This window comes from Nerophis lumbriciformis, linkage group LG38 (assembly GCF_033978685.3).
Source record: "Nerophis lumbriciformis linkage group LG38, RoL_Nlum_v2.1, whole genome shotgun sequence".
NCBI classification, from domain to species: Eukaryota; Metazoa; Chordata; class Actinopteri; order Syngnathiformes; family Syngnathidae; genus Nerophis; species Nerophis lumbriciformis.
Genome location: NC_084585.2, coordinates 1,206,347 through 1,222,908, shown reverse-complemented (window position 1 = coordinate 1,222,908; position 16,562 = coordinate 1,206,347). Strand labels below are relative to the sequence as shown.

Here is a 16,562-nt window from a genome sequence, read left to right as displayed (position 1 = left end):
AGAAGTATCAACTGGCTTCAATGAGCCACTGAGACTGTTGATGACATTTCACACTGATTACATTAGCTCGCTTTTGCTTCCTTTTCACAGTACTTATGCTAACAGGGGTTGGAAGACTTTTTTTCTTTTTTTTTTTTAAGTTTAACACACTTGAACTTAAGTTAGTAAAACAAGTAAATGTCAAGGTCTGATGCATTATTTGCAATAACAAGAGGAAACAGAATTAGTGTGCAATTTCCAAATAGTTTAATATTTATGTAATCAAAAAAGCGCGGTCACATGAAGGTTGGCATCAAAGCAAAAATAACATGACAGTATTGGTTTCCAATGCAAATAATATTCATTTAACATACAATAAAAAGCCTTTTGTTAGGTTTACAAAGAGTCTTTTTTGCAGCTTGCAGATATCAAAAGTAAATATACAAAAAGCACCTAACATTCTTAAACATGAACAAAAACATTGTTGTTTCTCAGTCAAATCTTCAAAAACATTTTGCACTCTTTTTAAAGGTACTTTTGAACATGAAAAAGTCTTGTCAGGAGTCATGAAGAAGTCCCAATGGTCAAATCACCTTGAAGAAAAAGTATCAGTAGCTGCTTCAGTTCCTCCATCTTGCTGTTCTTCATTACTGGGACACAAGAAAACACCACCGTCATACTTCATGCTATTTAAAAGAACACATTCAACTGCTTTTTTCATCTTTGTGTAGCAAACACCACTTTCCTCAAGCATCACTTCATCACTACTTATGAAAGCTCACCCAAGTGAACTTTTGAAGAGTTTGGAGCCCAAAGCATTACAGTTATTGGAATGCTTGGCAGAAAGTATTTTGACATTAGCAACACATTTTGCCTATTAGGGTTGTACGGTTTATAGTAATGTACCGCAAATCATATTCGCTACTATACCGCCTCTAAAAAGTACCAGTCCCCACCCCTTTTTTTAACGGGCATGATGTCACGTGGTGACATTGCTGGTTTTAGGAGCAGAGGAGCATGTTGGGCAGCGCACACACACACAGAGTACTTACAAGCAGACACAGTGTGTAGACAGAAAAGGGAGAATGGACGCATTTTGGTGTAAAAAGTCAAGATAAAGGTGAAGTTATAACACTGAAACACCCTCAGGAAGAGCTGCTTTAACACATGGCTAGCTAGTTAGCGACTAACATCCATCCGCAGTGTTTTAGCTACTTCTAAATCACTAATCCTGGTCTCCATGGTGACAAATAAAGTAAGTTTCTTACAAGTATCATTATCACTGCAGGACGAGGAATAGCTAAACATGCTTCAGGAGGATACAATAGCTCACCACCGTCACAATGTAAATAAATGCCATGGGTGGATCTACACCTGACATCCACTGTAATGATATCAAGTACAAGACCGTATCTAGTCGATACTACTATGATTACATAGATATCTTTTATCGTCACAAAATCTTTTTTCCTTTTTTTTTTAAATGTATTTAGTAAATATGTCCCTGGACACATGAGGACTTTGAATATGACCAATGTATGATCCTGTAACTACTTGGTATCACATCCATACCTAAATGTGTGGTATCATCCAAAACTAATGTCAAGTGTCAAAGAAGAGAAGTGATTATTACATTTTAACAGAAGTGTAGATAGAAAATGTTAAAACAGAAAATAAGCAGATATTAACAGTAAATGAACAAGTAGAATAATAATCAATTTTTACAGTTTGTCCCTCATAATGTGTAGAAAATAATAGGTGTATAAATGACACAATATGTTACTGCATAGACTAATTAGGAGTCTTTGTTTGTTTACTTACTACTAAAAGACAAGTTGTCTAGTATGTTCAACATTTTATTTAAGGACTAAATTGTTCTTGGATTGCAATAAGAAACATACTGTATGTTTAATGTACCGCAAGACTTTTTGTTCAAATAAAGCCAATAATGCAATTTTTTGTGGTACACTATATTTAGAAAAGTAAGGAAAAGTATCTCAAAGTATTGAAATACATTTTGGTACCGGTACCAAAATATTGGTATCGGGACAACCCTATCCCATAGCAAATGTACTGATAGATAGAAGTTAGTCGTGTACGCTACAGCAGAGGATGAATGACCCACAACAAGAGGAAGGAGATTATAGATTATGGCACGGACTACAATGGCAGACACGCGCACATTTTCCAGACTTATGTAGTTACCAATAGGTAAGAAAAGTTGGGTTTGCATAATATTGTGAAAGAAAACGCCAGATAAAATGCATCCTAATAGGTGCCATTTTGGGGTCCTTACACACACACACCATAATAATACAGCACCGACAATCCATCAAGTGTTGCGTCTTCATAGCTTGCCAAAGTTGTACGAAAAACATTTTTGACAAATTTTGGAGCGCCGTGTGTAATTGTCTATATTTTAAAAGTTTTGGACTTTGCTTGCCAGCATCATTTTTGAACAGGGGTCGTCAACCTACAGTTCAACTTATCTCTTATGCGTGACTGCCATCTACTGGTCACACTTATTACACCATGTACCAAATCAAATTGCTTAGTGGTAAGTAAGCACAACAATCTTAACGTCATTGGTCTTAGCGAAACCTGGCTCAAACCAGACGATTTTTTTGCGCTAAATGAGGCATCTCCTCCTAACTATACGAATGCACATATTGCCCGTCCCCTCAAAAGGGGTGGGGGGGTCACACTAATATACAATGAAAACTTTAACCTTACCCCTAACCTAAATAATAAATATAAATCGTTTGAGGTGCTTACTATGAGGTCTGTCACACCGCTGCCTCTCGACCTGGCTGTTATCTACCGCCCCCCAGGGCCCTATTCGGACTTTATCAATGAATTCTCAGAGTTCGTTGCTGATCTAGTGACGCACGCCAACAATATAATCATAATGGGGGACTTTAATATCCATATGAATACCCCATCGGACCCTCAGTGCGTGGCGCTCCAGGCTATAATTGATAGCTGTGGTCTTACACAAATGATAAATGAACTTACGCATCGCAACGGTAATACGATAGATCTAGTGCTGGTCAGGGGTGTCACCACCTCCAAAGTTATGGTACTCCCGTATACTAAAGTAATGTCCGATCATTACCTTATAAAATTCGAAGTTCTGACTCATTGTCAAAAAGCGAATAATAATAATAACTGCTATAGCAGCCGCAACATTAATGCTGCCACATCGATGACTCTTGCTGACCTACTGCCTTCGGTAATGGCACCATTCCCAAATTATGTCGGCTCTATTGATAACCTACTAACCACTAACAACTTTGACAATGCCCTGTGCGAAACCATTGATAGTATAGCACCGCTAAAACAAAAAAGGGCCCCTAAAAAGCGCACCCCATGGTTTACAGAAGAAACTAGAGCTCATAAATTATCATGTAGAAAGCTGGAACGCAAATGGCGCGCGACAAAGCTTGAGGTTTTCCATCAAGCATGGAGTGATAGTTGAATAACTTATAAACGCATGCTTACTCAAATCTCATCCGCCTCAACAAACACGACCCTAAATTTTTGTTTAGTACAGTAGCATTACTAACCCAACAAGGGACTCTTCCCAACAGCTCCACCCACTCGGCAGATGACTTTATGAATTTCTTTAATAAGAAAATTGAACTCATTAGAAAGGAGATTAAAGACAACGCATCCCAGCTACAACTGGGTTCTATTAACACAGATACAACTGTATCTACAACGGATACTGCAATCCAAAATAGTCTCTGTCTTTTTGATGAAATAACATTAGAGGAACTATTACGGCGTGTAAGTGGGATAAAACAAACAACATGTTTACTTGACCCACTTCCTGAGAAACTTATCAAGGAGCTTTTTGTATTAGTAGGTCCATCAGTGCTAAATATTATAAACTTATCACTTTCCTCTGGCACTGTTCCACTAGCATTCAAGAAAGCGGTTATTCATCCTCTGCTCAAAAGACCTAACCTTGATCCTGACCTCATGGTAAACTACCGACCGGTGTCCCACCTTCCCTTTATTTCGAAAATCCTCGAAAAAATTGTCGCACAGCAGCTAAATGAACACTTAGTGTCTAACAATCTCTGTGAACCTTTTCAATCCGGTTTCAGGGCAAATCACTCTACGGAGACAGCCCTCGCAAAAATGACTAATGATCTACTGCTAACGGTGGATGTCATCTATGTTGCTGCTTCTTCATCTTAGCGCTGCTTTCCATACCGTCGATCATAATATTTTATTAGAGCGCATCAAAACACGTATTGGTATGTCAGACTTAGCCTTGTCGTGGTTTAACTCTTATCTTATTGACAGGATGCAGTGCGTCTCCCATAATAATGTGACCTCGGACTATGTTAAGGTAACGTGCGGAGTTCCTCAGGGTTTGGTTCTTGGCCCTGCACTCTTTAGTATTTACATGCTGCCGCTAGGTGACATCATACGCAAATACGGTGTTAGCTTTCATTGTTATGCTGATGACAGCCAACTCTACATGCCCCTAAAGCTGACCAACACGCCGGATTGTAGTCAGCTGGAGGCGTGTCTTCATGAAATTAAACAATGGATGTCCGCTAACTTCTTGCAACTCAACGCCAAGAAAACGGAAATGCTGATTATCGGTCCTGCTAAACACCGACATTTATTTAATAATACCACCTTAACATTTGACAACCAAACAATTACACAAGGCGAATCAGTAAAGAATCTGGGTATTATCTTCCACCCAACTCTCTCCTTTGAGTCACACATTAAGAGTGTTACTAAAACAACTCTCTCTTTTGAGTCACACATTAAGAGTGTTACTAAAACAACTCTCTCCTTTGAGTCACACATTAAGAGTGTTACTAAAACAACTCTCTCTTTTGAGTCACACATTAAGAGTGTTACTAAAACAACTCTCTCTTTTGAGTCACACATTAAGAGTGTTACTAAAACAACTCTCTCCTTTGAGTCACACATTAAGAGTGTTACTAAAACAACTCTCTCCTTTGAGTCACACATTAAGAGTGTTACTAAAACGGCCTTCTTTCATCTCCGTAATATCGCTAAAATTCGTTCTATTTTATCCACTTGCGACGCTGAGATCATTATTCATGTGTTCGTTGCGTCTCGTCTTGATTACTGTAACGTATTATTTTGGGGTCTCCCTATGTCTAGCATTAAAAGATTACAGTTGGTACAAAATGCGGCTGCTAGACTTTTGACAAGAACAAGAAAGTTTGATTATATTACGCCTATACTGTATATACCTTTATATACATATATACCTATATATATACCTATACTGGCTCACCTGCACTGGCTTCCTGTGTACTTAAGATGTGACTTTAAGGTTTTACTACTTACGTATAAAATACTACACGGTCTAGCTCCATCCTATCTTGTCGATTGTATTGTACCATATGTCCCGGCAAGAAATCTGCGTTCAAAGAACTCCGGCTTATTAGTGATTCCCAGAGCCCAAAAAAAGTCTGCGGGCTATAGAGCGTTTTCTATTGGGGCTCCAGTACTATGGAATGCCCTCCCGGTAACAGTTAGAGATGCTACCTCAGTAGAAGCATTTAAGTCCCATCTTAAAACTTATTTGTATACTCTAGCCTTTAAATAGCCCCCCTTTTTTAGGCCAGTTGATCTGCCGTTTCTTTTCTTTTCTCCTTTCAAGATCAATGCAGTTTAAAACATGACTCACCTGTCACCTTCATCCAAGCATGGAAATGAACATGACCACGCCCATGAACTGTGTGAAGAGGATGAGTGGAGTGAGGAAGGACCAGACAGGCCAAAGTGCTATGTTAAAACTGCAAAAGAATATACAATATGTTTTTAATAATCAGGACATGAAATTACAAGTCATACCATGTTTCTGACAACCTGTGCTCTGATTACTGCTTTGCACACTTCATTTCAGGTGACTACCTCTTGAAGCTCATGGTGAGAATGCCAAGAGTGTGCAAAGCAGTAATCGGCGCACAGGGTGGTTATTTTGAAGAAACTAGAATATAAAACATGTTTTCAGTTATTTCACCTTTTTTTGTGAAGTACATAACTCCACATGTGTTCATTCATAGTTTTGATGTGACAATCTACAATGTAAATAGTCATGAAAATAAAGAAAACATTGCATTGAATGAGGAGAAGGTGTGTCCAAACTTCTGGTCTGTACTGTGTGGGGTGTCAATCTCATTTTAGCTCAGGGGCCACATAGAGGAAAATCTATTCCTAAGTGGGCCGGACTGGTAAAAGCCTGTCTTGATAACTTCAAAATAAAGACAACTTCAGATTGTTTTCTTTGTTTAAAAATAGAACAAGCACAATCTGAAAACATACAAATCAAAATGTTGTTGTTTTTTTTACACTTACATGTTGCTGTTCATAGTCGTTTATCTTTATTTGTTGTGATTTAACATTTCTGTGTTCATCAGTCAAAAAGGTGTGAGTCTGGAAGTGTTTTGAAATGCTCTCATTGGTGTAATATTTTTATCCATCGGAAGATATAATACATCGTAATATCAAAATCAAACTACAGCATGTTATTCATGTAATTCACTCATTTTGATGTACTAACATCATGTGGTTAATTCTGTACATCATCTACAACAAAACTTGTGAATTTAGACTTATTTCATGAATCACTTAGAAGAGGATCCATGTTATTTCAGCATATTTATGTGCGCCCAGTAAATGTGTCCCCAGTCCTCTATCTTAACCGGGCACATAGCTCCGCCCCCTCTGAAGTCGGCAGGGGATACAAAGAATTGCTATTGCGACATCCAGTGGACACATTTAGAAGAGCAGTTTCTTTCATTCAAAAATGTCAGCTAATTTTTATACTTACAAAAATCATCTCGCAAGCCGGATAAAAGCTGTTGGCAGGGCGGGGCCGTATGTTTGACACCCCTGGTGTATACAGTATGTACAAACCCCGTTTCCATATGAGTTGGGAAATTGTGTTAGATGTAAATATAAACGGAATACAATGATTTGCAAATCCTTTTCAAGCCATATTCAGTTGAATATGCTACAAAGACAACATATTTGATGTTCAAACTCATAAACTTTATTTTTTTTTTTGCAAATAATAATTAACTTAGAATTTCATGGCTGCAACACGTGCCAAAGTAGTTGGGAAAGGGCATGTTCACCACTGTGTTACATGGCCTTTCCTTTTAACAACACTCAGTAAAGGTTTGGGAACTGAGGAGACACATTTTTGAAGCTTCTCAGGTGGAATTCTTTCCCATTCTTGCTTGATGTACAGCTTAAGTTGTTCAACAGTCCGGGGGTCTCCCTTGTGCTATTTTAGGCTTCATCATGCGCCACACATTTTCAATGGGAGACAGGTCTGGACTACAGGCAGGCCAGTCTAGTACCCGCACTCTTTTACTATGAAGCCACGTTGATGTAACCACGTGGCTTGGCATTGTCTTGCTGAAATAAGCAGGGGCGTCCATGGAAACATAGCTTGGATTGGCAACATATGTTGCTCCAAAACCTGTATGTACCTTTCAGCATTAATGGCGCCTTCACAGATGTGTAAGTTACCCATGTCTTGGGCACTAATACACCCCCATACCATCACACATGCTGGCTTTTCAACTTTGCGCCTATAACAATTCGGATGGTTCTTTTCCTCTTTGGTCCGGAGGACACGACGTCCACAGTTTCCAAAAACAATTTGAAATGTGGACTCGTCAGACCACAGAACACTTTTCCACTTTGTATCAGTCCATCTTAGATGAGCTCAGGCCCAGCGAAGCCGACGGCGTTTCTGGGTGTTGTTGATAAACGGTTTTCGCCTTGCATAGGAGAGTTTTAACTTGCACTTACAGATGTAGCGACCAACTGTAGTTACTGACAGTGGGTTTTTGAAGTGTTACCAAGCCCATGTGGTGATATCCTTTACACACTGATGCCGCTTGTTGATGCAGTACAGCCTGAGGGATGGAAGGTCACGGGCTTAGCTGCTTACGTGCAGTGATTTCTCCAGATTCTCTGAACCCTTTGATGATATTACGGAGCGTAGATGGTGAAATCCTTAAATTCCTTGCAATAGCTGGTTGAGAAAGGTTTTTCTTAAACTGTTCAACAATTTGCTAACGCATTTGTTGACAAAGTGGTGACCCTCGCCCCATCCTTGTTTATGAATGACTGAGCATTTCATGGAATCTACTTTTATACCCAATCATGGCACCCACCTGTTCCCAATTTGCCTGTTCACCTGTGGGATGTTCCAAATAAGTGTTTGATGGGCATTCCTCAACTTTATCAGTATTTATTGCCACCTTTTCCAACTTCTTTGTCACGTGTTGCTGACATCAAATTCTAAAGTTAATGATTATTTGCAACAAAAAAAAATGTTTATGAGTTTGAACATCAAATATGTTGTCTTTGTAGCATATTCAACTGAATATGGCTTGAAAATGATTTGCAAATCATTGTATTCCGTTTATATTTACATCCAACACAATTTCCCAACTCATATAGAAACGGGGTTTGTACAATGTCCCGCTGGGCCGCAACTTTAAAAAGTTTTTTTGGAAGGGACGAAGGTGTGCCTAATAGAAACGAGGCACTGAAGAAAACTGCTATAACTTCCACTCATGTTTCTCTGCTTGCATCATCATATACCCCAACATGATTGGTAGGTTCTTTTAGCTCCACACACACAACACTGTAAAATGCCATTCATAGAAAACCTGCAGGCCACACCCACATTAAACTTTCATATTAAGGTGGGGCCACAAAAAATCGTCTCACAGGCTGCGAGTTTGAGACCCCTGGTGTAAACAAACATGGCGTCGGTCATGCAGGACTTTTTTGACTTATCAGAAGAAAAAAAACAAAAAAGGCCTGTCTTGGACACACCAAAGCTCACTAGCCAGCCCGATACGCTGGAGATCGCTCATAAAGTTATGGGCCATGAAACTTTCCTGACTGTCGAGCAGCTAAGAATTCCAAACATGATTTCAAATCGAACGTGTGACTTTTTATTTGGTTTATATGACTTTGCGTTTCCCACACATTTCCCTTTGTGACGTACGTACCTGCACGATGCTGCAATGAATGCAGCGGTGGTGATGGGCGGGATAGCCGGGTACTCTTGGTCGTAGTGCTGGATTCCTCTGAAGCCCTCCAGGTACACGATACAAAACATGGCCAGGCACAGACAAACGCTGAGGAGCAGCACGCCCACGTTGAACCACCAACTGAAAACACAGGTCAAGGTTAACAAGGAAAAATACTCACTTAAAGGTTAAATGCAGCCTCTGTACCTCTTTATGTTATCATTCTCAATGATGTTGCCAAAGAAGTCCACGTAATAGGTAACACTTATCGAGACCACAATCCAGAAAACGGAGTGTTTGTTGATTCGAGCGAGAGGTTTGGCATCTTTTTCTTCCTTAACTGAAAATGAAAGCAAATAAAAGATGATCAATGTATTAAATTGCAGGTGTTGTGGCCACTTCTTTCACCCATACAAATGTTAAAGCGCTTGCATTTTGACCAATTAACAACTTTCAGCAAAGTCCTAGAATAAAAATATAACAGGGGCACTAAAGCAGTTTTCAATGTAATAGCAATGTTTTCTTTTAGATAAATTCACGGCCTTGGGAATCATTTTTCTATTTTACACTGATTAACTGGATTAAACATATCAGTGGCTGCTGAACACTGATCATGCAGATTCACTGTGTAGTTCCCAATAAACTCAGTGGCCTCAAAAAAAGAAGTTAGTCTCCATCTTTAGTGGAAGTGATCCCTATTGGCTCACCTCCCAGCTCCCATAGAAGTAAGTTTGAGTGTTTTGCCAGAAGAACAACTCCATAGCTGTAAACTGCAGTTAATAAAGACGACATGATGCTAAGCTTTTATTCCACATTATCTGTCCACACTGGCAGAGATGGCCCTGAATTAGAGAGTTCCTGTGTTACAGTGCAGCGCTCACAGACAAAACAATCATGAATTGCTGGATATTTGCCAGGGAGGACATAAAAGGTGACATTGTCAACCATTCAAATTGCCCACTTAAACTGAGAAGCAACCCTAACCCTAACCCAAGTACAAAAATGACAGATTAAAGTGCCACTCTTGACCAATTGTTAAGAGCAAAATGGAGGGAAAAGCGCTTGAAACGCTCCAAACATGGAGAGGATCCCAAACCAAAAACACCATTCAACAAAAGCAACACGAAAATGATGAAATCCAAAAAACTGCCAGATCAAATTAAATACAAGAGAAAACTGCTGCAAATGTCCAAAAACATGTGAAAAAGGCTGCAAGTTGACAGAATAAATTGGAAGTGGGGAGCTAGACCTAAAGGGATTAACGGGATGACCAGAAGAAAGTTGGCTGACTTTTGAAGAAGTGGAACTACAGAGAATATATTTTTAACACTTAAATGTCATATTTTACAGTATTTAGGGTAATCCTAGGGCTGGGCAACATATGGAGTTTTTAAGATGTATGGATATATTTTTAAACAAGATATTAGAATGAAGAAAATATCGTAATATAGATATAATTTATTGCAGGTTAAAATGAGCAAACAGCGCTAATTTGTTGTGTTCCTTGTTCTACACTCCATGAGCTACTAAATCCATCCCATTCCACTTGCACCATAAGAACCTCCATCATTGGTTGGTTGTTTACAATGATGAGTCACCATTGGTTGAGATTAAGGCAAAACATTAGGAACAGGCCAATCAGAGGCAAGATATGCAGGAAGTGAAATCACAACATACATCCCAAATGAGGAGGACAGTCGAAGAAGAGAAGAGGGAATATTTATATATTAAAAAAACTGGCAAAGGGATTCTCTTCTTTAGATGTTTCTTTTAGTGATGTAGACCACGTCCAGGTCCACGTCCACAATGTGTCTACTTGGACACATTTGGACAAATGTATGCGTCTGGATAAAAGATTCATTTGACTTGTTTACCATGTAAGCCCAAATCAAAACTGATCTTGAGTTGCTGCTGGCAAAAATGTACGCCAAAGTGAGAAAGATGATGGCCGCACAATGAAGTCAAGTCACTTACTTGGCGCTGAGCAGAACTGTACGTGTCCATTACATCCACCACTGGGAATTCACAAGTGCCTGCCTGCAAATTGATTTTTTATCTGATCTAACACATTTTCTCTTAATTGCACAGCTATGTTGTTTATTTGACATAGAAATAATATTTTTCTATTTCATTTATGTTATGTAATTCTGTGCTACTTAAACAGTTTGTTTTCCTGTGCGGTTAATACCATCTTGCCACTGACTGTTTACAGTACACTTGGCATTCGCTTCAATTTCAGTCTATCTCGCTCCAAAATTAATATCTTTATATGTAAACTTTCACCTGGAAATATATCGATATATATATATATATATATATATATATATATATATATATATATATATATATATATATATATATATATGGGCAGGTCTGTTTCTGTCATGGGAAGATGTGCTTGTTTATTACTGGTTCTTCAATCAAACGAGTATCACATGCTCCAAAAAAATGACATTCTAAAGTGCTAATTGGCACTGAAATATAGTATTTATTGATAGCATGCATCAAGATCTCTCATAATTATATGTTAAGCATTTTTCAATACTATTCATACTAAAAAGAGGCCAAAAATCTAACACTCCAAAATATTATTGTTGTAACAGACTAATGGAGAATAGTAATGCCAGGAGCAAGAACATTTCCTTCAAATAGAAGCCGTAAAAACTTTGATAGAATACTGATTAAAATAAGTGGTAAAGCAATTGAGAGAGTTGAGAGCACTAAATTCCTTGGAGTTTACATAGATGGATTTATACATTTCAAAAGTCATATTGAATATTTCATGAATAAACGATCTAAATATGTCGGTCTACTCTCAAAATGGAGGCACTTTCTTCCTCTTAACGCTCTCCTAATTCTGTATGGGACTCATATAAACTATTGCAATGTGGTATGGTGTAACATGTATCCCAGTTATCTTCAAAAATTGGAGGTTCCATTCCAGTGACCACTACTTCTCATAGACATAACACTACTTCTCATAGACATAACACTACTTCTCATAGACATAACACTACTTCTCATAGACATAACACTAGAAGTAAAGCTTTATTAAGAGGGAAAAATGCTCATCTAAAGTGTACAAGCTTTAGTATCGCCTGTAGAGGCCCAATGATCTGGAATGACATTGATAGCTCTATAAAAGAATAACATTCTTTAAACATTTTAAAAAAGCGTTTTAAGCTAAATGTATTGCGACGTCATGCTTAGTACTTTTAACACACCCCTATGGTTAGTACTTTTAACACACCACTATGGTTAGTACTTTTAACACACCCATATGGTTAGTACTTTTAACACACCCATATGGTTAGTACTTTTAACACACCCCTATGGTTAGTACTTTTAACACACCTCTATGGTTAGTACTTTTAACACATCTCCATGGTTAGTACTTTTAACACACCCCTATGGTTAGTACTTTTAACACACCCCTATGGTTAGTACTTTTAACACACCCATATGGTTAGTACTTTTAACACACCCATATGGTTGAGGAATTCACATTAGTCGCATCATTTTGGTCTTGACATGTGTATGTATGATGAGATGATCGCAGATCTTCAAGATGCAACATTTAATCACATTTTAATAAGTGAATAATAAGAAAAAAAATAAGTTAATAAGCAAAAAGATAATAAGTGAATAATAAGCAAAAAGATAATAAGTTGATGTTGACTAGCCCCAGACAAGAGTTAAGCTAACAGTTAGCAGTACTTTCTAACAAATAATAATAATAATATATAATAATAATAAGTTGATGTTGACTAGCCTCAGACAAGAGTTAAGCTAACAGTTAGCAGTACTTTCTAACACATAATAATAATAATAATAATATATAATAATAATAAGTTGATGTTGACTAGCCCCAGACAAGAGTTAAGCTAACAGTTAGCAGTACTTTCTAACGGGCAGCGAGATAATGTATCAACTTTACACTTAACTCTTTTCGTGTTCGTCGGTTGACGGAGTTTGCAAGAGCAATTCTGCATCTTTCTTGAGTAAGTCTGCATCTTTCTTCAATCTTTTTCTCAGCTCGCTGTCATTTAGCATCATGCTAGCTGCACAACTCTGACAAGGCACTTCCGCTATTTACAGGCGCGTGTTAATGACGTTGTGAGATAGATATTTAGAGGCGCGTGTTAATGACGTAGTAATATAGGCTCCAGCGCTCCCTGCGACCACAAAGGGGATAAGCGGTATGAAATGGATGGATGGATGGATGTTAATGACGTACAATTGTTGTAGTTTTTAGCTAGCTCGAATAAAGGCAGTTGCATTTTTTTATCTTCTTGGTAAAAGAGGGGCAATAAAAAACAATTACATTTCGGAAATATTTTGTTAGAAAAAAAAAAAAAGAAAAAAAAATATATATATATACATATATATACATATATGTATTGCATTCATAAATATACACATACATAAACATTGATACATATACATACAAACATATATATATATATATACGTTTATACATATATACACATTACACATATATATATACATACATTTAAACATATATAGACTTTAGACTTCCTTTTTTATTGTCATTCAAATTTGAACTTTACAGCACAGATAAGAACGAATTTCGTTACATAAACTCATGGTAGTGCAGGATAAAAAAGCAATAAGGTGCATATATAAATAAATAAATATATATAAATAATATATAAATATATATATAAAATAAATGAAAAAATATATAAATATATATAAATAAATAAATAGATTACTGTACAGATAAATATATTGCAATTTTCCACATGCGTCCACGTTTATGGATGTATGTTATATTGTCTTTTTTATTCCAGCCACTTAATCCATTTTGGGGGGAGTTGAGGGGATTATTATGATGCGTTCAAGAGTCTTACGGCCTGAGGGAAGAAGCTGTTACAGAACCTGGAGGTTCTGCTTCGGAGGCTGCGGAACCTCTTTCTAGAGTCCAGTAGTGAAAACAGTCCTTGGTGGGGGTGGGAGGAGTCTCTGCTGATTTTCTGAGCCCTGGTCAGGCAGCAGCTTTTTGCCATCTCCTGGATAGGAGGAAGAGGAGTCCTGATGATCTTTTCCGCCGTCCTCACCACTCTCTGCAGAGACTTCCAGTCTGAGGCATTGCAGGCTCCAGTCCAGACAGAGATGCAGGTGGTCTCTAGAGTGCCTCTGTAGAATGTGCTGAGAGAGCTGTGCTCTTTTCATCCCACGCAAAAAGTGCATGCGCTGCTGAGCTCTTTTTACAAGAGCTCCGGTGTGTAGGGACCAGGTTATATTGTCAGTTATCTGCACCCCCAGGAACTTGGTGCTGCTTACCATCTCCACCGCTGTGCCGTTGATGAAGAGTGGAGCGTGCCTGGACTGGTGCTTCCTGAAGTCAACCATGATCTCCTTGGTCTTGTTGACATTCAGGACCAGGTTGTTGGTTCTGAACCAGTCAACCAGATGTTTCACCTCCTCCCTGTAGTCCATGTCATTGTTGTTACGGATGAGGCCCACTACTGTCGTGTACTTCACAATGTGGTTAGTAGTGGACCTGGCGCAGCAGTCATGGGTCATACAGTATATACATACATAAATATATTTACATACATATCTACACACATTTATATGTATATATAAATATATACACACACACATATATACGTATATATATTATATATATACACACATATATATGTGTATATATATATATATATATACATACATATATATATATACATATATATATATATATATATACACATACATACATATATATATATATATATATATATATATATATATATATATATATATGTAAATGTATAAAATCAAAAAGTTCCATAGATCAACAATTAAAGCGGCTGAGCAGTAATAGCGGCCATATAGCTGTTAACGTAATAAAAAAAAGTGTAGTTCGGAGTGGACTAGCTTAAGAGTGTTTTAGTATAAACACTCTTTTGTCTAATTGTTAAGCTTTATGTTGCAAGCACAAATTTGAGTTACAAGCACCCTCGCTATTAATAGTAGCAGATGCAACAGTGAACTCCGTAAGACGGGCTTAAATCCTTTGGGTTTTCTCACCAGCTCAGCCTAACTTTGTTTTTCAATCATGGGAAGAAAAAAAGGGAATTTAAGAAACAATTCGAACTGACCACTGCTAGTCTGCACCTTACAAGCACAAAATGAGCCAGCCAAGAATGTTTGAAAAATATCTAAACGCCAGACATTTATCCATGAAAGTACAGAAAAGCTGCTGATGGTGTGTTTGACGTAGAAGTTGCTGGAAGGAAATACTGTAGAAGTCCACTCTCCAAAGTAAATGCTATACATCTTCTGTAACGTGTAGTTTATTCTATTGCAATGTTTTCACACAATATTTCTTATCTTAAAGTTTGTTTTTCTTTTTAAAAAGGCATTTGACATGTTTTTGGAGGGGAGGGCGGCAAGCACCAACTGCAGATGTTGATTTGAGATACAAATGTTTGCAGTTAAGAACTCCTTCACAGAACCAATTAAGCTTGTAAATTGATGTTCTATGTTGTTTAAAGCAAGTCAGAATACTTACATAGTTATCAACTTCAGTCTATGGAAGACTCATTCAAAACATTGGCGATCATATATATATATATATATTTATATATAGTCCATTTTCAAATAATGGACTATATATGCTTTTGAGTATTCACAAACTGAAGAAATACAATCCTTGTAAATGGTTTTGAAAAATGAAAAGTAAGGCTCAGCTTCGGTTTTCTGGAGAATCCAGTGTGGTCGAAACTGAAACATAAGCATTCAGTACTTCTGTAACAGAAAATACACTTTCAATGTGGGCTGGACTAAGACCCAAAGTATGCAATATACAATTTCAGGTAAGCAGAGTGATGAATGAGCATCACTGTTTAACCTGCTGGGATTAGCAGAGCTTCATAAAGCATATTTCCTGCTGTGTGTGTGTTCCTTATTCCAACAGTGGAAAATCCGACAGAATCCTAAATTCACCTGAGGCTGCCACCACGCATCTCCATCCTCTATGGAGCTTCTGTGTCGCTGGCCAAGTGAACCTTGTTCTGGATGCCCAGGAATGTGCATTAACTTTGTCCCGTGTGAGAGTCAAATTCACTTCTCTGGTTTCCCTTCACCCCACAGCAACATCCAATCTCGCAGATAAGGTACCGCTTCCCAGCCTTGGAATGGAAACCAAGCAGCCAACTCTCACAATTGTCATTTTCTGCATCAAGCAACCAAGGAGCTCTTACTGTAATCCGTAGACAGGAGCCTTTTAATCCGTAAATTACTGACAATGATCAGAGTATTTTTAGAAAATGCTTTCATGTTCAAGATTAGAATATGAATAGAATAGAAAGTACTTTATTGATCCCTGGGGGAAATTCAGCACCACAGTAATAGACAATAATAATAATAAATATTATATATATAATATATGAATAATATACATATATTCTACATTTAAGTGCAGTCAAGGAACATGTGCATTATAAAGTCTGATTATTCCATCATTATAAAAACTACTATAATCTGATC

General features: G+C 37.7%; 1 protein-coding gene across 1 annotated transcript; it reads right to left on the bottom strand.

Moving 5' to 3' along the window:
• Positions 1 to 223: 223 nt before the first annotated feature.
• tmem128 (transmembrane protein 128) lies at positions 224 to 13,158 on the bottom strand. Its single transcript, XM_061932633.2, has 5 exons — positions 12,989 to 13,158; positions 9,252 to 9,384; positions 9,024 to 9,185; positions 5,669 to 5,777; positions 224 to 629 (listed from the first exon to the last, which is right to left on the bottom strand). The coding sequence occupies exons 1-4, from the start codon at positions 13,098 to 13,100 to the stop codon at positions 5,678 to 5,680; spliced, it is 507 nt and encodes a 168-aa protein (XP_061788617.1). The 5' UTR covers positions 13,101 to 13,158; the 3' UTR covers positions 224 to 629; positions 5,669 to 5,677.
• Between the last annotated feature and the right edge of the window lie 3,404 nt (positions 13,159 to 16,562).